The following is a 26,415-nucleotide window of genomic DNA, read 5'->3' on the forward strand; positions in this document are numbered from 1 at the left end:
ACTGAGCCACCCAGGCGCCCCGCATTTAGTTAATTTTTTACTCTTCTTCTACTATTTACTTTTACTATCTTCTTTTGCATTTAGTTATTTTTTTAGTTGTGAAACATTTAAATTCCTTTCCCATTTCCTTTTCTGTATGTTTTACGGCTATTTTCGTTGTGGTTACCATGTGAATGACATTTAATATTCTAAAGTTAAACATTCTAATTTGAATTTATACCAGTTTACCTTCAATAACAGAGAAAACATCTCTGCTCCTTTAATAGCTCTATTCTCACCCCTTTTTTGTGGTTGATATCAAACAAATTATGGCTGTACACATTGTATGTTATGGCTACTTTTTTGCTATAATTATTGATGTAAGCAATAAGCTGATTAAATCTCCAGATAATTAACCGAGTGAAAAAAGCCAATCTCAGAAGTTTACATACTGTATGGTTTCATTCATATAACATTCTTGAAATGACAAAATTATAGAAATGGAAAACATAGATTACTTGTCATCTGAGGTTAAGGAGATGGTGAAGGAATAGGGAAGTGGGTATGGCTTGAATACACAACATGAGGGATCCATGTGGTGAAGGAAATGTTCTCTGTCTTGACTGTATCAATGTCAATATCCTGGTTGTAACATTGCATTATACTTGGGCAAAATGTTACCATGGAAGAAACTGGGTAAAGGGTACACTAAATCACTCTGCATTGTTTTTACAACTGCATGTGAATTTATAATTATCTCAATGTAAAATGTTTAATTTTAAAAAATACTAAAGGGGTGCCAGGGTGGCTCAGTGGGTTAAGCCTGTGCCTTCTCTCAGGTCATGATTTCAGGGTCCTGGGATCGAGCCCTGCATCGGGCTCTCTGTTCAGTGGAAAGCCTGCTTACCCCTCTCTCTCTCTGCCTGCCTCTCTGCCTACTTGTGATCTCTGTCTGTCAAATAAATAAATAAAATCTTTTAAAAAAATAAAAATACTAAAAATGTCTATTGTAAAGTGTTATCATATGTTAATTCTGTAATCATTGGTGAATCCCAAATGGTGGTGACATCAGCACTAGTAGCATGTAGTTATAATAGCACTAAGAAATGGGTGCCTGGGTGAGGCTCAGTTGTTAGGTGCTTCCTTCCGCTCAGGTCATGATCCCAGGGTCCTGGCATCAAGGCCCACATCAGGCTCCCTGCTCTGCGCAAAGCCTGTTTCTCCCTCTCTCACTCCCCCTGCTTGTATTCCCTCTCTTTGTCAAATAAATAAAATATTTTTAAAAAGATACAGATTTTTAAAATAGCACTAAGAAAAACATAAGCTGTAATTCACAGAAGAAAACAAACGACCAAAAAAAATTGCTCCATATCCAAGGAAACAAAAATTAAGAGAATAGTGAAATACAACTTTTCATTCAATTATTTTGCAAGATTAAAAAGGTTGAGAACCTTTGTCCGGGGTGTGGGGAAGTAAGCCCCAAAACACTCTGCCTGTGAGACTGTAAATTGGTATGAAGATTGAAAGGGCAATTTATAAGAAAACACACACACACACACACACACACACAATGTCCTACAGTAATGCTTTTTAAAAAAACAAATGAACACAAATTTTTATTGCTGCAATATAAATGAGAGCAAATGATTAGGGAAAGAAATCTTAACCACTTTCATCACAGGAATGGTTAAAAAAATAAGGTATGAAACAAGATGATGTTATATTGTTGCTTTTAAGAAAAATAAGGTAAAGACGTCCAATGAGGGGGAAATGTCAACACATCCTCATTAAATTTCCCTCCCCAAGGAAACAACAAAGAGAACCCAAATTAGAGAGAAAACTTCCAACTTCTATGAAACCCTGAAGTAGCACAATGAGAAACTGCCAAGTCCGAAGAGCTTCCAAAATACACCGGGATATAGATAAAATACAGGAAGGACACGAAGGTCACACCCAGACCTCTGCAGATCTCACACTGAGCGCAGAGCCCTCCAAAACGCGGCGGCTCTGCCCTCAAGACCCCCACTGATAGTCCTTCACCTGCAGACCACTGAGGCACCGAACCACGTTCCAGAGAGGAGCCACCTCGGGCGAGCTCTGCAGAAAGGCCCGGGTGGATGATGTCTGGGGCGGATGCGGGGACGGAGGCGGGGCGGGGGATGGGGGGGAAGGATGCTTGGGACCATAAGACCAGATCAGACCAGATCTAGGAGTGGATGAATTTGGAGGTGGCAAAGAAGTGGTAAAGGAGGTCTCCCAGGCTTCTTTTATTTTTTCCCCCAAAGGTAAGTTGGTGCACTTCTGGTGTCATTTTTTCAAAGTTCGGTTTTTAAACATAGAAGCCCAGAGTGTCGCACGCAGAAATATCAAGTCAGGGATCCTCGGTTTCAATCCTATGTCTGGCCATAATTCATTCTGCGACCACTAACTGCGTGACTGGCAGCATCTGCAAACAGTTGATAAACACTAGTAGCCGCCGGAGACTCCGCGATCAAGACAAAAGAGGTTTCAATTCTGAGGGCGCCATTAGGTTGCAGGCAGAAGCGACTCTCCAATCAGATACTGCCTCGCCGTGGCCGCGGGGGATCTCGGGACTTGTAGTCCTGCCGGTCGAACTCGCTGTCCCGGCAGGCCCCGGGGCGGCGGCAGGGCTACGTGGCGCCGCCGGCTGCGCTTGCGCCGGCAGGTGGGGCAAGATGGCTGCGGAGCAGGGCGTGAGGGTCGTCCGACCCCGGATGGGAACGGGACTGGGCACGGTGATTCGGGCCTTCGTGTTGCTGCTGTGTTTTGCGGCCCGCGGAGGCGCGCTTTACTTCCACATCGGGGAGACCGAAAAGAAGTGCTTTATTGAGGAGATTCCGGACGAGACCATGGTTATAGGTGCGGGTGGAAGGGGAGAGTTTGGAACAAGACCTTGGTCTTGGGGCGGGGGGCGCGGGAGCCGCGGGTCTCGTCGCGTCCTGGCGGGGCCCGACTCCACACCACCTCGCGCTCCTCTGACCTGGGTTCGCCCCACTTCCTCCAGGAAACTACCGGACGCAGCTGTATGACAAGCAGCGGGAGGAGTACCAGCCGGCCACCCCCGGCCTTGGCATGTTCGTGGAGGTGAAGGACCCAGAGGACAAGGTGAGCCGGCCCCTGAGCCCCGCCGAGCCCTCCGCTCTGCCCTTCCCCGCCAGACCCGGCAGGTGCTGGTTCTTCCCCTTCCTGCTCGCCGCAGCCGCTCCACTGCTGAGCATAGCTGGGTGCTGGGGAGAAAATCCCGGGCTTGCGCTCGAGGCCACAGTTGGGCTGCTGCGGGGCTGGCTAGCGGCTCCTCAGCTTCTTCCCGACTGCTGCCCGACTCGGCAGAGCCCCTTCCCCGCCCCGAGCCGCTGCGGTTTTCCTGGCCTGCGAGATGGAAAATCACCTGGCTGGTAGGCGTGGTTGGTGGATTAATTGTGGTGCTGGCCGTCAAAGAATTCCGGTCACTGTGATGCTGTGACACCTAGACTTGAGGATTTCCCAGAACGGGGTGCTTCCCAAACCGAGTGAGCAGCTTTTAATTTCGACAAGTAAGGATATTAAAGCCAAAGAAAAACAAAAATCCTTAGTTGTCACCTTTCATTTCAAAGAAGAACCAGACCAAAAGAGCGGAAATGGCAGGAGCTCCGCGAATAAAGAGCCCTTCCCAAGAGCAGTCACATGTCAGCTCCGTCTCAGACCCTTCACCCCTGCCCGAGAAAGTTCTCAGACAGGCTTTTGGCAACTGCTGCAGAGCAGCTCTCTGGACCTTGTCGTGTTGTGAGGTGCTTAGGACCCTGTTTGCCAACTTTCAGGCACTCAGAGCGTGAAGCCCTGTTTCCTTCCGGCCCCATCCCGCCTGTAACACTCACTGAAGGCTTTTCTCTCCAGGTCATCCTGGCCAGACAGTATGGCTCTGAAGGCAGGTTCACTTTCACCTCCCATACCCCTGGTGAACACCAGATCTGTCTTCACTCCAATTCCACCAAGTTCTCTCTTTTTGCTGGAGGCATGTTGGTGAGTGGAACCACGCGGGATTTGTAGCTTTCAAGTTCTAGACCCAGCTCAGGCCTGGAGACTTGGAGGTGCTTTGGGTGTGAAATGAGTATGTCGGATTTGTGTTTCCTAAAAATTCTGGGTTTCCAGTGAACATCCAGGCATGGCTGCTGAACTCCTTGTGTGTGCCTTGGTCCAAGGCTCCACCAAGCTGTTTCTTGCCTGTTTTCCCAGAGCTGCCTAGGGCCAGACACTGTGGAGGACCAGCTGCTCATCCCTGGCAGGACAATGGAGCAGGGCTGCCTCATTTCTTCTTTTCCTTGTCTGTCCCCAGAGAGTTCACCTGGACATCCAGGTAGGAGAACACGCCAACGACTATGCAGAAATTGCGGCCAAAGACAAGCTGAGTGAGTTGCAGCTCCGAGTGAGACAGCTGGTGGAGCAGGTAGAGCAGATCCAGAAAGAGCAGAACTACCAACGGGTATGTCGGGCAGGACCTTCTGAGTGGGCTTCATCCCAGGTGCATTCCCTTGGCTCATCCAGAAGTTGCATGCAGGTCAAACTTGGGTTTCATTCTGAAACCCAAGGGATTCACATGTCTGTGCTGCTCTGCCAAGTCTAAAAGGCAGGGTGGGTACCACTAACTCCTGTTTGTAACCAAGGAGACACAATGACACATGCACAGTGACAAAAGGAGGGATCGATGCTAATACCTTGGGTGTTAATTCCATGGCTGCAGGTGCTTCCAGGAGCAGCTATTTCAAACTCCGTTGTGTCAGGGAGCCAGGATGGGACCATGAATGGCTCTGTGACCATAAGGACTGTTCTGTATTTAAGCCTCAGGGACCTCAGTTAATTGTCAGCTGAGGGCAGCCTTGCAGATATTCTAGACCTGGGTTTCAAGAGAAGCTATGTGGATTTTTCCCGGGTTTTAAATATTTGCAAAACACACGTGCATGCCAGATGTCCTCACTGGGCCACCAGTTTGCAGCTTGTGCCCACAGTCCTCAAGGAGCAGCTGGGGAGACCTGGGCAGAGAGGTGAGAGCATGTCCACTCCTGAGTGCTAGAGGATGGCTCTCTCTGATGGGGTGATAATGCAGCTACTTTACCTCTGCCCAAGGCTCCATGAGGGGACCAAGGGAGGAGGAACGCAGCCCTCAGGTGGGTGGGGGGTGTCTCTTCAGGTCTTTGCAGGTACTTGACGGGAAGCTGAGTGGAGCTGCCTGGCCCTGGGTTCCCCTCCCAGTTACAGTGGTGCCAGGTGGGGCCCAGCAACCTTAAGCCCCTCTTCCCTTCTCTCCTCCCACAGTGGCGAGAGGAGCGCTTCCGGCAAACGAGTGAGAGCACCAACCAGCGGGTGCTGTGGTGGTCCATTCTGCAGACCCTCATCCTCGTAGCCATCGGTGTCTGGCAGATGCGGCACCTCAAAAGCTTCTTTGAAGCGAAGAAGCTGGTGTAGCCATCCCTGGCCTCACAGGCCATCCTTCCTCCCAGGCTGGGGGAGAAAGGGCCTCCTGGAACTGATTTTTCTCTGGCAGGAGGACTGGTTCCGAGCCGTGGCTATCTGGAGGGGAGAGGGGCTACAGGCACCCCCCCGGCATAAGCTTAGGGCAGTGGTTTGGCTGGCTGATACTGAGCAGATGGTAGGGCAGTGCCTGCCCCCTCCCCTGGGCTCTGAGCCCTTTGCAGTAATCAGCCAGGGGCTGGTGAAGCCACTAGGAGCCCCACTGGCACCTCAGAATCACAGTGTTACTGATCAGGGATGTGAGGCTGTTGTCTGGGATGGCTGGGGGGAGGGGAGCGGGTGGGCAAGCCAGTCTTTTTTCTGTCTTCCTTTGCTAACGTGGGATTTTTGAGCAGGTGGGGGTGTGGCTGTGATTCCCTGCCACCCCGGGAACCTCACTGTACCCTCCTTGGGCCCAGACTGCTGATCCAGGATGTTTGTGTCAATGGAGGGTGGGGGTGGAGGGAGTTGCAGTATGGGGAGAGTAGCCTGGAGCTTGACCTCATCTTCTCAAATTGGTTGTCCTTTTTGGGAGCTTGAGGAACTGGGGTCAGGCCAAGCAGAGGCCTTGGTGCTGGTTGGGGATGGGGCCTGCAGAGTCTTAGTTACTGATTTCATTTTCAATAAGTCTAGGTTTGTTACATTGGTTTCCCAATAAAAAAAAAAAATTGACTTCTTGTCCAGTGTAGTTACTGTAGTGGCCATAACACGGAGGTGCTTGGGAAATGTCATTTGTTCCACTGTGCAAAGCACTTCATGTTCCAAGATGAAAATCCACCCGGGAACTTTAGTCCTTCTGTCCTCTCTCCCAACTTCCTGCAGTAGGCGATAGATGGTGGGTTTGCCCAAGACCATAAAACAAGACACTTGGGGGCTTGGTGCTCAGATTTACACCATTTTCCTCTGTGCCCCCTCCCTTGTAACAAAGTGCCCTCCCTGCTTTTCCAGAGCAGGTGGAAGTCACTGTCATGGTGCTGCGAGGAAGGACCTCGTTCAGGAAGGGAATGTACACTGAACAGAAGTTCTGTAGGTTTGGGAAGGACAGAAATCCCTGGGCTGGTGGGGATGAGGATGTCGATGGTTTTAACCAAAAGCTTGAGATTTCAGTAAGGACCTTGAAGGAGAGGAAGGATTCTGATACAAAGTAAAGCTGGGGGTGTTGGACAAACTAGCGAATGGAGGTGAATAGGCATGGTTCCCACTGGAGTCAAGGTAATTTGAGGAAGATGTTTAAGGTTGGTTAGAGTTAGAAGACATTTGTATGTTACCCAGGGTTCAACACCGTTTTGAGTAGAAGAACCCCGTGGAGGGGCACCCCAGTGGGTCAAGCCTCTGCGTTCGGCTCAGGTCATGATCTCAGGGTCCTGGGATTGAGCCCTGCATTGGGCTCTCTGCTCAGCAGGGAGCCTGCTTCCCGCCCTCTCTCTGCCTGCCTCTCTGCCTACTTGTGATCTCTCTCTCTGTCAAATAAATAAATAAAATCTTAAAAAAAAAGAAAAAGAAGAAGAACCCCGTGGAGATCAAGCTTTTGAGAGAGAGTACAAGCAGGCAAAGTGGCAGGGAGAGGGACAAGCAGATTCTGCTGAGCAGGGAGCCAGATGTGGGCTCAATCACACAAGACCTGAGCTGAAGGCAGACACTTAACCAGTAGAGCCACCCAAGGCATTCCCCATGGAGATAAATTTGAGGAAGGTTAATCCAGAAGCATGTGAGAAAAAGACAGTGGGGAGACCAGTTTGCAGACTACTTGAACTGCCAGGAGGATGTGATGTGACCTCAGATTGCCACCTAGACATTAAAAACAAAACCCTTTTTTAGAACAGCTTTGGAATTACAGAAAGATTGTGATAATAGTTCCCCCATTATTGTCATGCATCAGTATGGTATATTTCTTAATGAAACAATATCAATACATTATTTCTCACTGAAGTCCATACCATATGTAGATTTTCTTAGCCATTGCCCAATGCCCCCCTTTTTTTTGGTTCCAGGATCCCATCCAGGACACCACATTACATTTAGCCCCTTCTTGGCTGTGACCGTTTCTCAGACTTTCCTTGCTTTTTATTACCTTGACAGTTTTTAGGAATACAGTTCAGGGTTTTTTTATAGAATTTTCCTCAATTGGGATTTGTCTGCTGGTTTTATCATGATTAGACTGGAGTTCTGAGGTTTTGAAAGACCAAAAAATGTGCCATTCTCATCCATCTTATCTATAGTGCTGATTATCAACACGACTGTGGGTGTCACTGAAATTAATTAATTGGGATTTTTATGTGAAAACGATTTCTTGAGACAGATCTGACGCTAGTGGGGCTTCATTCCAGTGTGACAGTTAGCTGGACTGAATCACAGCTGTCCCTTTGAGGTGGGCTTGTGCTTTCAGATCACAGTCCCACCTCCCTGTTTCCGTCACTGGCCTTACCTGGACTGGTCTCTGCAGGGGATCAGCCTTGCCTGTGTCATCAGCAAACACAGGCTGCATTTGCCAACGTTCTGTTCTAGAGTGCAGTGCAAGGCAGAGTTTAGCAGTAAGGTCACTGGTGGGTATATGCTGGGCTTAAGGGAGAAACGGGAAGGTGGTGGTGGTGGTGATTAAATTCTTCACCTACAGTAAAGTCCTTTGGAAGCAGCAACTGTGCAACCAAAGTACCTTGGTTTACACCCTGAATTGCCTCTCTGTGCACCAGTTTTTCAAGTGGGCATACGTATACTTTTTTAAGATTTTACTTATTTATTTGACAGAGATGATAAGTAGGCAGAGAGGCAGGCAGAGAGAGAGGGGGAAGCAGGCTCCCTGCTGAGCAGAGACCCCCGATGTGGGGCTCGATCCCAGGACCCCGAGACCACGACCCGAGCCGAAGGCAGAGGCTTTAACCCACTGAGCCACCCAGGCGCCCCCGCATACATATACTTCTTGAAAGGACTGAATGAGAGAACAGGAGCAAAGAACTTAGAACCGTGCCTGGCACTTACTAAGCACTCAGTAGATATTAGCTGTTTATTAGGGAACTTCACATTTGTGTGGAGATCAAGCCCCACAGGTCTGCTGTCTTTTCCCAGATCGGAGGCTGGCCCAGCCAGGTTAAGTTCCCACTGTGCCAGGGCAGATAGAAGAACTCCATCTTACTCCCCCTTCAGTGCTCACCTCAACTCCACCTAAATGCCCCTTCCTGCATAATGGCCGTCACTAACATCGCGTTGACTATGTGCCCAGCACCTACCAAGTATGTTTGCCCGTTCTCTTTTAACCCAAGCAGCCATGCCAGTCAGGGGCTACTCATACACGCAAGTAGGAAACAGATGCAAAGAGATGGTGCCCTGCCCCCTAGTGCTTCGCTCCTCGCTAGCGCTTGGGGTTTCTGCTGAGCCCGAGGCAGAGCCGCGAGCCTGGCCTTGCCCCCGTCCCCCACCCCCCGGCTTGTTTGCGGAGGAACCCTGCACCCACCACCTGGGGCCGGGAAGAGGACGGCGGTGCGGATTATCATCCCAGAGCGCCGGTTTGGAGGTCTGGAGGCTAACTCAATCCAGCACCGGCCCAGTGACCTGAACCCCCTCCGGGTTCTCGGCTTCTCGGGAGAACAAGCGGCTCCCCCGCAAGGCAGTTGAACCGCCGTAGCGGAAGCGCTCTACCGGTCCTCGCACGCGGAACCTTTCACGCGGCGGCTCGGTGGAGCCGACGGCGCGGCAGGAGCGGCGGACCCGGTGGACCGGGGGGCGGGGCGGACGCGCCGGGGCGGGGCGGGAGGCGGAGGCGCCGCGTAGGCCCGGGAGGCCGGGCCGGCCCGGCTGGGAACTCGAGTCTCATGCGCCGCCACCTCCCCCCACGATGTTCCCCTCCCGGAGGAAAGCGGCGCAGCTGCCCTGGGAGGATGGCAGGTGAGCGGCGGCGGCCGGCCCGGGCCCGGTCCTCCCGGGTGCCGATCCTTTCCGGGCCGCCCCGCGGAATTTAGGAGCCCGAGGCCGTCGCGTCCCCGTCTGCGGGGCTTCCCGAGGGTCTGTGGTTCTCCTTGTGAGTCGCTGTCTCTCTCTGGGTACGGGTCGCCCTCTCTCCGTGTGGGTCTCTGTGTCTCGCAGTCTCCGTCGGCCCGCAGGTCTCTGTCCCCCCGCGGGTCTGTATTTCTCCCATGACTTCCCCTTGTGAGTTTCTGTCCCTCTCTTGGCGGGTCTCTGTCCCTCGGTGTGGGTCTCTGTGTCTGTTTCTCCACTGGCGTCTGTCTGCGTGCGGGGCTCTGACTCCACGGACCTCTCCCCTCGGATCGCTGTCTTTCTATCTGCCCCTGGCCCCTGAGGGTCTTTCTCCCTCTTCTCTGGTCTCCCGCTTCCCGCCTCACATCCCTGTAGCCTCAGACCCTACCCTCCCTCACGCTTCCCCAGCCTTTGCTGACCGCCCAGAAGCTGTTCCGACCAGACAGAAGCTCTGTGTGCGGTGCCTGGCAGGGCCCTGCCTGGCACGTACTAGGCACTCGGCACACGTAATGCTGGTTCATTCCCGGTGCAGCTGTACGGGGTCCAGACCTTAGCTAGTGATGTTTTCCACTAAAGCAAAATTGGGGTAGGGGAGCCATCTAGACCCGTCTAGATTTGGGAGGACACCCACACTTTGTTCTGAAGATGTGTCCGCAAAACTCTTCCCACCCAGAACCAGAACGGGGAATGACACCCCATTCCCTGTGTGTCTTTTGAGTTTGCCAGGTGCCAAATATTCTGGAATACAGTGGACACAACTTCTTCCTGGGGGGTATTCTGATGTGGTGTTGAAGTCGGAAGACAGGGATATAAGAGAAGGAAAGCCTGGACAGTGGAGTCCGCCCTGAGCCATGTGACCTGAAACAGATCCCTTCATCTTTCCAACTCAACTTTGCCATCTCCGCAGCAGGGATCATAATATCTACTCTGCAGGGCTGTCTGAGACGGCATCTGTAAAGCTCTTGACACTGCACCTGGTACAGAGGAGGTGTCTGACGGTTCCCTTTGTGGTTGGGCGGTCCTGTAACCAGAGAAGCTGATATTCAAACCTGTATCACTAAGGTTTGTGTAAGGAAAGAGAGGAAAGGTAATGGAAGAGAAGTTCCATTTCCTGATCCCTTTCCATAAACCTTTGGAACATACCTGTGTTCCCAGAAAAAGTTACCAATGTCAATGCCTGCTTTGGACCCAGGGGTACAAAGGTCCATGCAACAGATGCAGGCTAGTATAACAGTTGAGAGTGCTGGCTCTGGAGCCAGCCTACCTGGGTTTGAATCTGCCTTTTCTAGCCTTGGGCACAGACTGATAGAGACAGAGCAGGGTGTGCCCCTCAGAGCAGGGTGCCCCAGGGCGGGGAGCCGCTGGGCTTGCAGACCTGGAGATCACCACCAGGTGGCGCCAGGAGCCCTCAGTGTCCACTTGTCCTGATGATTGGAGATTTGGCTCTGAATTCAGTTGATTTGGGGTCTTACAGCCCAAAGGATAAGCTTGCCTAAGAGAACGTGGTCCTGAAAGGGAAGCTGGACTGAAGGAACTGCCTGTGAAATTGCACAGAGTGCCCAATCCATGCCACACCCCTGGATAACGGTCACTGCTTCTTTTCCCAAAGGTGGGATGTTTCCTCATGTTCACATCCCCGGTCTCCATCCCACCCCCAGAAAGAGCCCCAAGGGCGAGAGAGAATCAATAGAGGTTCCAGCCTTCCCAAGCCATTGGCAGGATTGGGCTCCGCTGCTCCGCAGCGGAGGAGAGTCCTACCACAGGACAATGGGGGGTAAGTCAGAAGCCCAGGCAGAGTGTCCTACCTGGCCACCTCTCTGCCATGTGTGGGACCTGGCTAGGGCTGCTGGCTTCCAGGTTGGCAGTTGTGCTTTATGGACAGTTTGGCTCTGGTGTGTGACTTAAAGCATGCTGCGACTGCTTGAACCTTTCCTGTGACTCACCTAGCAAGCTCTCTGCTGCCTAAACTGGGGCTGCTGGCAGGAACTGATGACCTGCGGGGAAGACGGCGAACGGGAGACCAATGATTCCAGACCTTTCAGTGCTTCGAGGAGGGAAGGCCCAGAGGCCATGGAGGGAGCTAGTAGATCAACTTGAGCGCACACTGAGGGGTGGGCCCTGCAGGCCCTGGCATTAGAGTTGAAGGGGAGGGACCGTGCTGGCTGTGACAGTGGAGGTTGGCCCTGGAGGATGAGCAGGGGGCTTCCAGGCAAATAAAGTAAGGAAGGGCCCGGCAGGCTGTGTGGGCACTGGAGCAGGAAGGAATGTGGTGAGTGGCGAAGCTCTGGGTTACCCAGCATGTGCCCTGCGGGGGTGGTAGGGAGCAACTCGGGTCCAGTCTGTGCCGCCTGCCAGCTAACTGGTGACTCTTTAAGGCTATAAAACTGGGTGTTTTGCAGGTGGTTGCAGGGGCAGTAGATCGAGGAAACTTTACTTTTCTTAGATTGCCCAGCTCCTTCCCAGGCTCAGCAAGAAGGATCCCAGCACTCCTCAGTGTCCAGGCCGTTCAGTGGCGCTGGCAGCTTCTAAACCCAGCTTGGGTTCCATCTTCCTCCCCTGCCGGCATCTTCCTCTCCCTCTTCCATCTCCCATTTCTTGTGACATAGGCTGCCCCTTGGACTGAAGCTTTGAGACCTGTTCAGTGAACTGCCATTGTCTGTTTGGGCCTTGTACTGTTCTGGGGGCAGATCCAGTCTTCCCAGAATCAACTTAGGGCTCTTCCCTGCAACCGATGCTGGCACCGGCCCCTGCCTTGGGGGCCTTTCTGGTGTGAGAAGCAGAATGAAGTCAAGGTTTCAGCTGGGGGTGAACCGACAGGGGAGCGGGGTTTGGAAGGCAATGGGTGAGATCTCTAAGGCCGTGCTCCTGCCTGGACCTCGGGCTGTATGTCCTGCGGAGGGGAGGGTACAAGGGACAAGGAGTCTCATCCCCGTCCAGCAGCAGCTCTTGATCTGACCTGGACTCACTCACAGAAAGTAAGGGGGTATGAAGGAGCTGGGGAAGCTCTGCCCCGGGGTCGGAGGGCTTTCTGGAGGCAGGGTGACAGAGGCTGGGCCCAGAGCAGCGAGCAGGATTCTGACGCGAGGTAGCAGCATAAACCAAAGCATTCGGGGGGGCTTCTGCACTAATTCCCAGGCGCTTGGGGCAGACCGGTCCTGTGTGCCCGACTTGTGGGGAAGCCAGAGGAGGGGCCTGTCAGAGGGTCCAACCCCTGGCGCCACCGGCACTCCTAACCTTGTCTCTGCTCTTGTCCCAGGTCCAGGTTGCTCCCCGGCGGCCTCCCTCGGAAGTGCTCCGTCTTCCACCTCTTCGTCGCCTGTCTCTTACTGGGCTTCCTCTCCCTGCTCTGGCTGCAGCTCAGCTGCTCCGGGGACGTGGCCCGGGCGGCCAGGGGACAAGGGCAGGAGACCCCGGGCCCACCCCGCTCCTGCCCCCCCGAGCCACCACCTGAACACTGGGAAGAAGACGCCTCCTGGGGCCCCCACCGCCTGGCCGTGCTGGTGCCCTTCCGTGAGCGCTTTGAGGAGCTCCTGGTCTTTGTGCCCCACATGCATCGCTTCCTGAGCCGGAAAAAGATCCAGCACCATATCTATGTGCTCAACCAGGTGGACCACTTCAGGTAGGAACGGTCTCCTGAAGCAGCAGCCCCTCTCCAGGCCCTCACCCTGCCTCGGCCCCTTGGGCACCTCCCTTCCCCACGGGAGTCCCATGCCAGGGGGGCCTCTGGCCTGTGAAAGCACCCTCCCCTCCCCCAACACCGGGGCAGTGGCAGGAAGTGGGGGAGCAGTGGTCCCTTCTCGGTGGTGTGCTGGGAATTTGAGAGGCAGATTCGGGGTTAAAGAGTGTCCTGATCTGATAGCCGTTTTCTGTTTGTTTAAGATTTATTTATTTGAGAGGGAGAAAGAACAAGCAGGTGGGAGGGGCAGAGGGAAAGAATCTCAAGCAGACTCCATGCTGGGCACCAAGCCGGTCGCGGTGCTCGATCTCACCACTCTGAGATCACGCCCTGAGCCAAAACCAAGAGTCAGACACTTAGCTGCCTGAGTCCCCCCAGGCGCCCCAATATCCATTTTGAAAAGATGGCCACGGCTGCTGTATGAGGAATAGCTTTTACCTGGACAGGAGAAGGGTGCTGGGTGCTGGGAGGTGAGGGTGTCTGGGCTCTGGGGAAGCAGATGGGGAGATGGGATGGGGAGGAAGCCCACGCAGAGCTTTCTAGTAAACTAGCGATGGGTATTCAGGGAAGGGAGGGTCAACACCACAGCTTCGAAGCTGCTCACCATCAGGTGTTACCCTGAGATCCTCGCCCTTTACCACGCACTGCTCGCCTCCGTGAGCCAGTCCACACGTCTCCTCTACCTCCTCTCCCTGCGCTTCCATCCGCTGGGAGCCGGGTCCAAAGGCTCAGGGGCCCCACCAGGCCCTTTAGGCCCAGTTCCCCCCAGTTTTCACAGCCCACACTTTTGTCCTGTCTCCTCCTAACCCTAGCTTGGAATCCAGGGTCCATCGTTAGCAGCAGTCCCTCGCCTACTTCTTGGCTCCCTGACCCACCACCACTGACGATGCCTCTCCCGCACCTGGGCAGCTGGATGTGGCTGGAGAGGGCGCTCCGCTCATCTTCCTGGCAATGGAAGGCCTGCCTGGGAGCCTTGTGCTCCTCTGGCCTGCTGCCGCGCCGCTGTCTGACGCAGCTTTGCACCCTTTCTCTGCTCCTCCCTGCTCCTCAGCTTCAGCCGATGACTTGGCTTCCCGTTTGAGAACACAGAGCTGTTTGAGAAGACGCTGGAAGAGGGTGTGCCCAAGTGCCCACCAGCTTCTTTGTGGGCGTGCTGGGGATGCCCCGTCACAGCCCCTCCAGGGCCAGCTCTGCCACTCGGGCCCCAGGCGGACGTAGCTCCAGCCATCAGCTCCTCTCTCTCCTGCACGAATTCCTCCCTCTGGGAGCATTTGCATCAGCACACACTGAAATAGCTCCCATCTAAAAAAAGAAGACAAGACCCTGTGACCTCCCATCACTCACATTTCTCTGCTCCCCTCTCTCCCATCTCGCTCTTTGGAACCTGCTCTCCTCCCAACATTTACCCCCACATCTGTGACAGGGAGGCAGCTCTCACTGATACCAGCCGTGAGCCCGCGGCGGTGACCCGAAGCCCTGTTCTTAGCCCGCATTGGCCAACTGGGTTACTACTTCCTTCTTAAAACACCTCCGTTTGGCTTTTGAAGCCCTCTGCTTCTCCTCCTTCCTTACTGCCCACCCCCACCCGGCTGTGTCCTTCACTGGTTCTGCCTCACCCTCCTGACCTCGAGACCTTGGTGCTCTTGGGCTCAGTGCCTCCGTGTCCTTTTTCCTGCCTACAGCCACTCCCTGGGGATGTCATCCGGTCTCAGCATTAAACCCTGTCGAGACCCTGCTGACCCCCTGAGTCTGTTCCAGCCCAGGAGCTCTCCTGACCTCCAGACCTGCACGCGCAGCCGCCCGCATCACCCTCCTTCTCGGTGTCTCGGGCATCCCAAGCTTCGTGTGATCAAAACCGCATTTCTGATTCCCCACCCGACCCCTCCCCAGCTCAGGAGCCGGCTGCTTCTCGCTTCCGGTGGCTCGGGCCAGAAAGCCTCAGAGTGCTTAGCTCTTCTCTTTCCCTCACGCGGTGCATTCTGTCCCTCAGAATACATCTAGAATCTGCCCACTTCTCACCTCCCCCCTGAGCTAAATCACTGCTGTGTCCTGCCGGAATGAGTGTAGGAGCCTCCCAGCCCGACTTCCGCTCCCCCCCGACCCTCCCGTCTCTTCCCCACACCCCAGCCACAGCCATCCTGTTACACCCGAGTCACAGCACGGCCTGCCTCTGCTCCTGCCTCAGGCCTTGGCAGTGGCTTTCCTCTCTGCTTCCTTCCAGCTCATTCCCTCAGCCCTTCGCCTGCCACCCCATTACCATGGCTCTCCCTGCCCCCCTCACGTCTGGAAGAACACTGACTTGCCCCCCAGTGGCCTCCCCACTCCTCGCCCTGTTCTGTCTTCCTCCATTGCGCCTGCCAGGGTCTGGCTAGATACATAATTACTTACCTTTCTCTCCTCTTATCAGCATGTCCTTTCCCTGATGGCAGTGCTTTGACTTCTCCACATGGGTACTGCAGGGATCCTGCTGCTTTCTGGCGCAGGGTGGGGGCTCGCTAGGCATGTGTGAGCTGAGCTGGGGGCAGGCGTGCAGCCAGGCAGCCCCCCCCCCACCCTGGGAAGACAGTGTCGGCAGGAGGGTGGCCCAGGCTGGGTGCTGTGGAGGACAGGCTCCCACTCATGGTGGAGAGCAAGCCCACCTGCCCACCCCCCAGCTCAGCCAGCTTGCTGCCTCCCTGTGCAGGTTCAACCGCGCAGCCCTCATTAACGTGGGCTTTCTGGAGAGCAGCAACAGCACGGACTATATCGCCATGCACGACGTGGACCTGCTGCCCCTCAACGAGGAGCTAGACTATGGCTTCCCTGAGGCTGGGCCCTTCCACGTGGCCTCCCCGGAGCTCCACCCGCTCTACCACTACAAGACCTACGTGGGCGGCATCCTGCTGCTCTCCAAGCAGCACTACCAGCTGGTGAGGCCCGGCCCGTGCGGCCCAGGGCCAGGGGGTGCTTGCCTGTGTGGGGGCGCCGCTGGGGGTGTAGCAGTTCCGGCAGCCCAGCAGATGGAGGTGTCCTGCCCCGGGCCCGTCCTGGGAGCGCAGGAGCGGCCAGCGATATGGGCCAGGAATGGAACCCAGTGGGTCAGTTAGGGAGGATGCAGCTGCGGCAGCAGGAACCTCTGGACCGGCTGGCTTCAGAAGACTCGGGGTTCCTTGGCTGGGAAAGTGGACCCTGCTGGGTGGGACCCGGGGAGGGTCTGGCTTCCAGGGCAGCTGGCCCGGCCTCTCAGACAGGGTCCCCGGGACACCATTTCCCCTGCCATCTCTCAGCTCGGCTTTGTCCGCAGAGTGGATTGATTTTCAGACACTGGAGGTGCGAGGTGGTTGTCGTAGCTGTGCCCCCTGCCCTGGTCCACCTAGGCCCAGGGTCAGGAGAAGCTGGAGTGCCTTCCCCAACAGCTCAGACAGGAGTTTCAGAACTGCACCGTGCTGCCTCCTGATTGGCCTGACTTAAGACAGGGGCCCGGCCCGAGTCAGGGGCTGTGGCTGGAGGTGGAGGTGGGCAGGGGGCAAGGGTGGTGAGGGGTAGGGTGGGAAGGACCAAGTGGCTCAGACCCCCGTCTTTTCAGGGTGTGGCTGAAGCCAGCTCTGTGTAGATGAAGCCCCAGGCCAGGTGGCGGCAGAGGTGCTGCCAGAGCCCAGCTGTCCCTCTCCCCGGGGAAGAGACCAGGGCAAAGCCTCCCCAGGAGAAACGGGGGCATGGGGCAGGCAGAAGTCAAGCAGAGCTGGCACTTCTGCCTATCACCAGCTCCCCAGAGAGGTGCCCTCCCTCCCGACCGTCAGACCTTTCTGAGAAACCAGGCATCTCACACAAGTTCAAGGCCCATTAGAACAGGCAAAGGGACTGGGCTGCAGTGCCCGCCCCCCCCATACCTCAGCGGCTGTGGGAACTGGGTGTCCATTCGAATCTCCAGGGGACGAGGAGGAGCAGGGGGCCTTGGCCGACTCCCACGTGATAGGATACCGGGGAATGCCCCTGGGAGGATGGGGCAAGTGACGTTGCCTGTTTCTGTGTCAGTGCAATGGGATGTCCAACCGCTTCTGGGGCTGGGGCCGTGAAGATGACGAGTTCTACCGGCGCATCAAAGGGGCCGGGCTGCAGGTAACACCCCCCCCCCCCCCCAAAGGCTTCCACCCCCCCCAGTCATTGTGGCTGCCCTGGTTCCCTTCTCTGCCCTCAGATGAGGTTCCTGGGGCTTGGAGATGGCCACCCTGCCCCGCCCCCGATGAGCACCGCCCCCTTCTGCCGAACTGCAGTGCATGCCCCTGCCTGTGGCCCTTGGCAGGCACTGGGACCCTGGGAGAGTAGTGGTAAGGGCCAGAGCTCTGAGAGGCAGCCTGACCCAACTTCTTTGGCCTTCTTAGCTTTTCCGCCCCTCGGGAATCACAACTGGGTACAAGACTTTTCGCCACCTGCATGACCCAGCCTGGCGGAAGAGGGACCAGAAGCGCATCGCTGCTCAAAAACAGGTGCTGACTGGTCCCCTGATTGGGGACGCACAGGTGGTGATGTAGAGGGTGGGCAACGGGGCCAGGCCTTACCACCACGCTCTCCGGCCCAGATGACCCTGTCCTCCACTGTGTGGCCCAGCACAGCCCCTGAGCACTCTACTCCAGCAGTCTGCCCCGCCCTGGTGGCTGCCATGGGCACCTGGGCACCGTGGGCCGGCCCAGACCTCAGGGTCCCTGCGGTAGCTGCCGAATCCCAAGCAGACCTGTGACAGGTGCCACCACCCCGCACACACCCATATGGGTCTGTCGGCTCTCCTGCTTACTAGTGGGGCGCTGCTGGGGACCGCTGGCCACCACAAAGCCCTGAGTACACGCCCGCTCCCCCTTCCCTTCCCAGGAGCAGTTCAAGGTGGACCGCGAGGGCGGCCTGAGCACCGTGAAGTACCACGTGGACTCCCGCACTGCCCTGTCAGTGGGCGGGGCCCCCTGCACTGTCCTCAACATCCTGTTGGACTGTGACAAGACTGCCACCCCCTGGTGCACGTTTGGCTGAGCTGACAGGACAATAAGGAAGCCTGTACCTGCAGGCCACACAGCTCCTCAGGTTCAGGACAAAGCCTCAGGCCCGGGCCCCAACTCCAGTAGGACGTGGAGGGTCCCAAAGCAGCGGATAGCAGGCCACCTGGCTACCCCGGGGCAGGCTGGAGCCGGGACGGGACACACCCTTGGGCGCCCGAGACGCTGCTAGCAATAAACAGTGACACAGAGAGGCTGGATGCAGCTCCCACCTGGGACCGTCCACCCGCTTCATGCTTGCCCTGCTCCACCTGCCCTCGGGCACTTAGACCATGAGGACTTTTGGTTCCTTCCCCCTGGACCGCCTTGTGCAGAAGCCAGGCCATGGACGTGGGTGGCTGGGCCCATCCAGAGGGTTAGAACTGCAGACACCGCTGTGCAGGTCCCACGGAAGGACACTGCGGACGCCGGCTCTGGCTGCATGTCACCGTGCAGGAACGCAGGCCCCATGTTGCTGGATCTTCTGATTTTTTCAAAAGAAACTAGAATTCTGGATTCTTAAGTGAAATCAGTTACTTTTTAAACGCTAGCAACTCATTGAAACTTCAGAAAAGGATGCTGGGCCAAACAAAACGTGTCGTAGAGCACCAGTTTGTTGCCTGTGACCGAGCAGAGGGGGATGGGGCAAAAGATGGCACCTTTCTTAGTGACAAGCTGGCAAGGGTTTGGAACAGGGCTGGGGACCCCAAGTCCAGGGGAAGCTCAGGTGGGAGAGAAGCCAAAAGAAGGGCAAGGTTCCTGCCACCTCCCACAGCCCTCCAGGCTTCACTGCCCTTCTGGGCAGTCCGGTCCCCCTGGGCTCTGATGGGCTCCAACTCGGGGGTCGGGGGGCTTTATCCCACTGCACTGGGATGGACAGACCGAGATCTACAGGCCCAGACTCGGGGTAGGCAGAAGGTGCCAGCAAGGACCTGGTCATAGAGCTTGGGGGTGGGAAGACCACGTTTCTGAGGTGGGAGGAAGAAGACAAGAAGCAGGAGAATCCTGGAGCGTTCCCACAGCATGAGGCATATAACTGCTGATCACATGGTGTCCAGGAGAGGCGAAGGAGGGGGGCCAAGGGAGACCATGGAATTGGGGAGTGACCTTGGAGGAATTCTCTGCATGGAAGCCTGGGGCCAATGAGAGCGGGAGGTGAGGGGTCTTCAAGGCATCTGACTGCCAAAGATTTGGGCCAGCAGTCAGAGGAGTCCTGGACCAGTGATGCTTGGTTTGTTTAACAAGACACCTGAAATGCTAGAAGAAGAGATTGAAGTCCCAGCGTTCGGGAGGGTAGATTCAACAGCTGTGCTCCAAAAAGACTACCGCACTGAGGATGATCTCAGGGCGGCCCCATGCAGTTGCTGGAGTTGTGCACCGCATCACCTGAGCATGGTGTAATTGAATACAATGGAACTATTCAGATGTCTAACAGAGGGTCCCTGTTATCCTAAATTGACCTCTTCCAGCAATTCAGCTTCACTCAGCATAGTGAGGGACAAGCACAGGGAGATGACAGCGTAGGGGCAGGGCAGGAGTGGAGGTCTTGCTCAACTTGAGGCCCGGGAGAGGGGAGTGAAGCGCTTCCCATGGGCCGGTCTCTGTACATCCCTGGCTGCATCATCTTGGGCTTCCAGAACATGGAGGCAGAACACCAGCCTCTTTGGAGTTGGTGAGAACGGGTGTGGCATCAGAGCCCTCACCTTGGTCCTCACCCAGCATGTAGCAAGACCCACAAGGTTAGGGAGCTCTCTCCTTGCCACCTTCATGGAGGGAGTAGAACGAAGCAGGACCAGCTGCCTTGGCCCTGGGAGGATCCCTCCCCTTCCCCTATGCCCACTGCCGCCGCCTCCTTCCAGGATCCGACAGGCCCCCAGGCAGGGCTGATGCAGCCAGAATGTGCAGCCTGCTTCCCTCCCCGGCCACTCCAGCAGAGGAGGAGAGGGCGGAGCGGCGGCACTGGGAGGAAGCAGACAGCTCTGCCACTTCCTCAGCACCTTGGTCGCCTGCTCTGCAGAAGGGAGCTGACCTCCTTGTCTTGCCGGCCAGGGCAGGAAGTGGACCCAGGACGCAGCAGCAGCTGGTGCAGCATTTGATTAACAGAGTGGCCAGAATAGCAACTAGTCCTCATTGGGTATTACCCACATACAGAATTCTTGCCATCGCTTTCTCTCATGAAGCTTCTCTCTACCTAAGCTAGGTCCTATTTATTCACCTGTTCCATAGAGGAGGAGGATGAAACAGAGAGAGGTAAGTAGCTTGCCAAGGTCAGAGAGCCAATACACGGTGGGGCTCAGGGTTTGGATCCCAAGACTCTGATTGAGAGCTAGATTCCCTCATCCCTGGCCCGTACAGCAGGTGCCAAGAGACAGATGTTCCTTCCCTTCCAGACCTTCCCTCTCCTCTCCCCAGCCGGAGCGGGCTGATGGAAGGGCTGGTCAGTGCCATCTGGTGCCCCCCCCCACTTCTGGGACAAAAGCAGAGCCAAGGGGAGATCCAGAGTGTCTGCCCCTTACCTCCTCTGCCTGGAGGAAGGTGGGGATTTTTCCCTGCTGGAGAGGTCCCCTGGGACATCGGCAGGCTCCACAGCTTGGCCCTGTGCCTGAGGAATGTACCAGAGGCTTGGGAAAGGCCTCCCCACAAAGGCAGGGTCTTGCTGGTGGAGCCACATTGCAGTCATGATGGGAAGGGTTCCAGAGGGATCAGCAAGGGCAAGGCAGAGACGCTGGGGACAGCATGATGGTGTAGGACCTGGAAGCAGTTCGGGATGTCCCTGGTACCCTGATGCAGTGTAGGAGTCGGGGCAGGTGGACAGCAGAGGGAAGGCTAAGATGACACCTGAGGACCTGGGAAGGCCACACTGAGCAACATCTACATTATTCCATGGGCACAGGGGTTTTGAGCAGCGGAGAGTTTCTGAGCAGAGACATAAGATTCTGTGTTCTAGAAAGATCCTTGGAGGGGTGGTTCCGGGGAGATGGAAGATGGAGTCTGGGGGAGGGAGAGCTTAGGCTGAACAAGACTAATAATGAAGCCATACTGAGGCCAAACTAAAAAGGACATTAGGAGAACTTAAAGCCACCGGCACCTAAAGCTGCAGTAACCATTAAACTGGTCCAACTCCTAACCAGACTAACATCAAACTTCACATTAAAGGTCTCTATCAGTCCCTTGACCCAATAAATCATGCATTTACAAGCCATGCTAAAAGGCAAGGAAAAAAACAGACTGAAGAGAGGAGCAAGAATCAGACCTAAACTCAGTTATGACATAGATCTTGGAATTACAGAGAGGAAATTTAAAATAACTATGACTCGTATGTTAAGGGTTTGGGATATTATGATTTGTCAGAAATATACATTTGGTCTATCAGAGGACCAAAAGCAATTTCTTCTCACATATTTGGTCTTCATCCATGGTTCCTGGCTCCCGGCTCATAGCATTTCCTCAGCAATAAGAGCAATGGGAGCATGTTTGGTTATAGTATTTGGTCTCTGGTCCTCAGTCCTGAAAACCACTTCAGAGCCATCAAGGTGAAATGGGTCTCTTGTTGTTCCCTATAAGACCCTTTTCATTATAACTGAGCTTATGAGGTGTTTTTTTTTTTAAAGATTTATGTATTTATCTAAGAAAGAGAGAGGAAATGCATAAGCAGGGGAAGGGGCAGAAAGAGATGAAGAGGGAGACCATCTTAAGCAGACTCCATGCTGAGCCCAGGGCCTGACACGGGGCTGGATCCCATGACCCTGAGATCATGACCTGAGCCAAAACCAAGAGTTAGACGCTCAACTGACTGAGCCACACAGGCACCCCTCATTTTTAGCTTGAATAATTTGTGTGTGTATCCATTAAGATTTTTTATATATGTAATTATGTAACATAAATAGAAATAGTTTTCCTTTCTTTTCAATAAGGATGCCTTTAATTTCTTTTTATTGCCTAATTGCCATGGCTAGAAACTCCACTACAGTGTTGAATAGAAGTGACAAAGGCAGAAATCCTTGTTTTGTTCTTGATCGTAGGGGAAAAGCTTTGTTTCTCAATATTAAGTATGATGTCAGCTCTGTGTTTTTTGTAGCTATTCTTTTTTTAAATTAACATATAATGTATTATTTGCCCCAGGGGTACAGGTCTGGAAATCATCAGTCTTACACAATTCACAGCACTATCCATAGCACATACCCTCCCCAGTGTCCATCATCCAGCCACCCTATCCCTCCCCCCCCCCCCCCAGCAATGCTCAATTTGTTTCCTGAGATTAAGAGTCCGTTATGGTTTGTCTCCCTCCCCGGTCCCTCTTTGTTTTATTTTTTTCTCCTCTCTTCCCCCCCACGATCCCCACCCTGCCTCTCAAATTCCTCATATCAGGAAGATCATATGATAATTGTCTTTCTCTGATCAACTTATTTCACTTAGCATAATACCCTCTAGTTCTATCCACATCATTGCAAATGGCAAGACTTTGGGGGTTTTGATGGCTGCATAGTATTCCATTGTATATAGGTACCATATCTTCTTTATCCATTCATCTGTTGATGGACATCTAGGTTCTTTCCATAGTTTGGCTATTGTGGACATTGCTGCTATAAACATTCAGGTGCATGTGGCCCTTCAGATCACTACATTTCTATGTTTAGGGTAAATACCCAGTCGTACGATTGCTTGGTCATAGGATAGCTCTATTTTCAACTTTTTGAGGAACCTCCATACTGTTTTCCAGAGTGGCTGCACCAGCTTGCATTCCCACCAACAGTGTAGGAGGGTTCCCCTGTCTCTGCATCCTCTCCAACATCTGTCATTTCCTGACTTGTTCTTTTAGCCATTCTGACTGGTGTGAGGTGGTATCTCATTGTGGTTTTGATTTGTATTTCCCTGATGCCAAGTAATGTAGAGCACTTTTTCATGTGTCTGTTGGCCATTTGGATGTCTTCTTTGCAGAAATATCTGTTCATGTCTTCTGCCCATTTCTTGATTAGATTTTTTGTTCTTTGGGTGTTGAGTTTGAGTTCTTTATAGATTTTGGATACTAGCCCTTTATCTGATATGCCATTTGTGAATATCTTCTCCCATTCTGTTGGTTGTCTTTTGGTTTTGTTGACTATTTCCTTTGATGTGCAAAAGCTTTTGATTTTTTTTTTAGATTTATTTATTTGACAGAAAGATCACAAGTAGGCAGAGAGGCAAGCAGAGAGAGGGGGGGAAGCAGGCCCCCCCGCCGAGCAGAGAGCCTGACACGGGGCTCGATCCCAGGACCTCAGGATCACGACCCCAGCTGAAGGCAGAGGCTTTAGCCCACTGAGCCACCCAGGTGCCCCAAAAGCTTTTGATCTTGATGGAGTCCCAATAGTTCCTTTTTGCCCTTGTTTCCCTTGCCTTTGGTGATGTTTCTAGGAAGAAATTGCTGCGGCTGAGGTCGAAGAGGTTGCTGCCTGTGTTCTCCTCAAGGATTGTGATGGATTCCTGTCTCACACTGAGGTCTTTCATCCATTTTGAGTCTATTTTTGTGTGTGGTGTAAGGAAATGGTCCAGTTTCATTCTTCTGCATGTAGCTGTCCGATTTTCCCAACACCACTCATTGAAGAGACTGTCTTTTTTCCGTTGGACATTCTTTTCTGTTTTGTCAAAGATTAGTTGACCATAGAGTTGAGGGCCCATTTCTGGGCTCACTATTCTGTTCCACTGATGTGTCTGTTTTTGTGCAAGGACCATACTGTCTTAATGATTACAGCTTTGTAATAGAGCTTGAAGTCTGGAATTGTGATGCTGCCAACTTTGGTTTTCTTTTTCAACATTCCTCTGGCTATTTGGGGTCTTTTCTGGTTCCATATAAGTTTTAAGATTATTTGTTCCATTTCTTTGAGAAACAAGGATGGTATTTTGATAGGGATTGCATTAAATGTGTAGATTGCTATAGGTAGCATAGACATTTTTATGATATTTGTTCTTCCAATCCATGAGCATGAGACATTTTTCCATTTCTTTGTGTCTTCCTCAATTTCTTTCATGAGTACTTTATAGTCTTCTAAGTACAGATTCTTTGCCTCTTTTGTTAGGTTTACTCCTAGGTATCTTATGGTTTTGGGTGCAACTGGGTCGACTCCTTTAATTTCTCTTTCTTCTGTGTTGCTGTTGGTGTATAGAAATGTATTTGAGTTCTTTCCTACTTTTCTCTTGTGGTTGTGTTCTAGTTTCAGAGCATTGTGGTCTGAAAATATGCAGGGAATGATCCCAATCTTCTGGTACCAGTTGAGACCCGATTTGTGACCCAGGATGTGATCTATTCTGGAGAATGTTCCATGTGCACTAGAGAGGAATGCGTGTTCTGTTGCTTTGGGATGGAATGTTCTAAATATATCTGTGATGTCCATCTGGTCCAGTGTGTCATTTAAAGCCTTTATTTCCTTGTTGATCTTTTGCTTAGATGATCTGTCCATTTCAGTGAGGGGGGTGTTAAAGTTGAAGTTAAAGTTGATGTGTTTCTTTGATTTTTTTATTAATTGATTTATATAATTGGCTGCTCCAATATTAGGGGCATAGATATTTAAAATTGTTAGATCTTCATGTTGGACAGACCCTTAAAGTAGGATATAGTCTCCTTCCTCATCTCTTATTATAGTCTTTGGCTTAAAATCTAATTGATCTGCTATAAGGATTGCCACCCCAGATTTCTTTTTATGTCCATTAGCATAGTAAATTGTTTTCCACCCCCTCACTTTAAATCTGGAGGTGTCTTTGAGTCTAAAATGAGTTTCTTGCAGACAGCATATAGATGGGTCTTGTTTTTTTAATCCACTCTGTTACTTTGTGTCTTTTGATTGGGGGCATTTAGCCCATTTACATTCAGGGTAACTGTTGAAAGATATGAATTTAGCACAATTGTATTGCTTGTAAGGTGACTGTTATGGTATATTGTCTCTGGTCCTTTCTGGTCTGTTACATCAGGCTCTCTCTTTGCTTAGAGGACCCCTTTCAATATTTCCTATAGGGCTGGTTTGGTGTTTGCAGATTCTTTTAGTTTTTGTTTGTCCTGGAAACTTTTGGGTTGTTGTTTTTTTTTTTTTTTTTTAAGATTTTATTTATTTATTTGACAGAGAGAGACAGCAAGAGAGGGAACACAAACAGGGAAGCAGCAGAGGGAGAGGGAGAAGCAGGCTCTCTGCCGAGCAGAGAGCCCAATGCGGTGCTCAATCCCAGGATCCTGGGATCATGACCTGAACTGAAGGCAGATGCTTAATGACTGAGCCACCCTGGCACCCCAAGTCCTGGAAGCTTTTTATCTCTCCTTCTATTTTCTGGGACAGCCTAGCTGGATATAGTATTCTTGGCTGTATTTTTTTCTAGTTAGTGCTCTGAATATATCATGCCAGTCCTTTCTGGCCTGCCAGGTCTCTGTGGATAGCTCTGCTTCCAATCTAATATTTCTACTGTTGTATGCTACAGACCTCTTGTCCTGAGCTGCTTTCAGGATTTTGTCTTTGTCACTGAGAATTGTAGGTTTTACTATTAGATGATGGGATGTGGACTTATTTTTATTGGTTTTTGAGGGGGGTTTTCTGTGCCTCCTGGATTTTGATGCTTGTTCCCTTTGCCAAATTAAGGAAATTCTCTGCTATAATTTGCTCCAATATACCTTCTGCCCCTTTCCTTCTTCTTCTTCTGGGATCCCAATTATTCTAATATTGTTTCGTCTTATGGTATCACTTATCTCTCAAATTCTCCCCTCATGGTCCAGTAGTTGTTTGTCTCTCTTTTTCTTGGCTTCTTTATTCTCCATCACCTGGTCTTCTATATCACTAGTTCTTTCTTCTGCCTCATCTGTCCTAGCAGTAAGAGCCTCCATTTTTTATTGTGCCTCATTAATAGCTTTTTAAATTTCAACTTGGTTAGATTTTGGTTCTTTTATTTTTCCAGAAACAGCTTTTATTTCTCCAGGAAGGGATTCTCTAGTAAATTCCATGGTTTTTTCAAGCCCAGCTAGCACTTTGATAATCATCATTTTGAACTCTATCTCTCACATAATACTAATGTCCGTATTGATTAGGTCCCTAGGCATCGGCACTGCCTCTTGGTTTTTGTTTCTTGTTTTTGTTTTCGTTTTGTGGTGAGTTTTTCCGCTGTGTCATTTTATCCAGATAAGAATAGATGAATGAGAGATCAAAATATTAATAGGGTAGCAACAACCCCAGAAAAACATACACTAACCAAATCAGAAGAGACATGAAACTGGGGGGAGAAGGAAGGGGGAAGCAAAGAAAAACTATATATATATAGAATAGAACAGAG

At 52.5% G+C, this 26,415-nt stretch overlaps 2 protein-coding genes across 4 annotated transcripts; both read left to right on the forward strand.

The window, feature by feature from the left end:
• Positions 1–2,669: 2,669 nt before the first annotated feature.
• On the forward strand, positions 2,670–6,156 carry LOC111158911 (transmembrane emp24 domain-containing protein 9). Of its 2 annotated transcripts, XM_022521242.1 has the most exons (5): positions 2,670–2,859; positions 3,005–3,105; positions 3,874–3,999; positions 4,313–4,459; positions 5,290–6,156. In XM_022521242.1, the coding sequence occupies exons 1-5, from the start codon at positions 2,676–2,678 to the stop codon at positions 5,437–5,439; spliced, it is 708 nt and encodes a 235-aa protein (XP_022376950.1). In that variant the 5' UTR covers positions 2,670–2,675; the 3' UTR covers positions 5,440–6,156. The 2 variants fall into 2 exon arrangements, with proteins under 2 accessions (XP_022376950.1, XP_022376951.1); XM_022521243.1 differs by lacking the exon at positions 4,313–4,459.
• Positions 6,157–9,249: 3,093 nt separating this feature from the next.
• LOC111158893 (beta-1,4-galactosyltransferase 7) lies at positions 9,250–19,690 on the forward strand. 2 transcript variants are annotated; one of them, XM_022521193.1, is made up of 6 exons: positions 9,250–9,363; positions 12,710–13,072; positions 15,813–16,038; positions 17,144–17,227; positions 17,491–17,595; positions 17,975–19,689. In XM_022521193.1, the coding sequence occupies exons 1-6, from the start codon at positions 9,314–9,316 to the stop codon at positions 18,128–18,130; spliced, it is 984 nt and encodes a 327-aa protein (XP_022376901.1). In that variant the 5' UTR covers positions 9,250–9,313; the 3' UTR covers positions 18,131–19,689. The 2 variants fall into 2 exon arrangements, with proteins under 2 accessions (XP_022376901.1, XP_022376902.1); XM_022521194.1 differs by lacking the exon at positions 17,491–17,595 and having other exon boundaries at positions 9,251–9,363; positions 17,975–19,690.
• The last annotated feature ends 6,725 nt before the right edge of the window (positions 19,691–26,415 follow it).

This window comes from Enhydra lutris, unplaced genomic scaffold (assembly GCF_002288905.1).
Source record: "Enhydra lutris kenyoni isolate GAN:26980312 unplaced genomic scaffold, ASM228890v2 scaffoldscaffold64, whole genome shotgun sequence".
Taxonomy (NCBI): Eukaryota; Metazoa; Chordata; class Mammalia; order Carnivora; family Mustelidae; genus Enhydra; species Enhydra lutris.

What these genes read in the sequence shown, in the direction of transcription:
- LOC111158911 (XM_022521242.1), top strand. Translation starts at nt 2,676, where the DNA reads ATGGCTGCGGAGCAGGGCGTGAGGGTCGTCCGACCCCGGATGGGAACG. An exon ending in TGAAGGACCCAGAGGACAAG is followed by an intron (nt 3,106 to 3,873) that starts GTGAGCCGGCCC and finishes TTTTCTCTCCAG; the next exon opens with GTCATCCTGGCCAGACAGTA. An exon ending in TTTTTGCTGGAGGCATGTTG is followed by an intron (nt 4,000 to 4,312) that starts GTGAGTGGAACC and finishes GTCTGTCCCCAG; the next exon opens with AGAGTTCACCTGGACATCCA.
- LOC111158893 (XM_022521193.1), top strand. Translation starts at nt 9,314, where the DNA reads ATGTTCCCCTCCCGGAGGAAAGCGGCGCAGCTGCCCTGGGAGGATGGC. An exon ending in AACCAGGTGGACCACTTCAG is followed by an intron (nt 13,073 to 15,812) that starts GTAGGAACGGTC and finishes CTCCCTGTGCAG; the next exon opens with GTTCAACCGCGCAGCCCTCA. An exon ending in GCATCGCTGCTCAAAAACAG is followed by an intron (nt 17,596 to 17,974) that starts GTGCTGACTGGT and finishes TTCCCTTCCCAG; the next exon opens with GAGCAGTTCAAGGTGGACCG.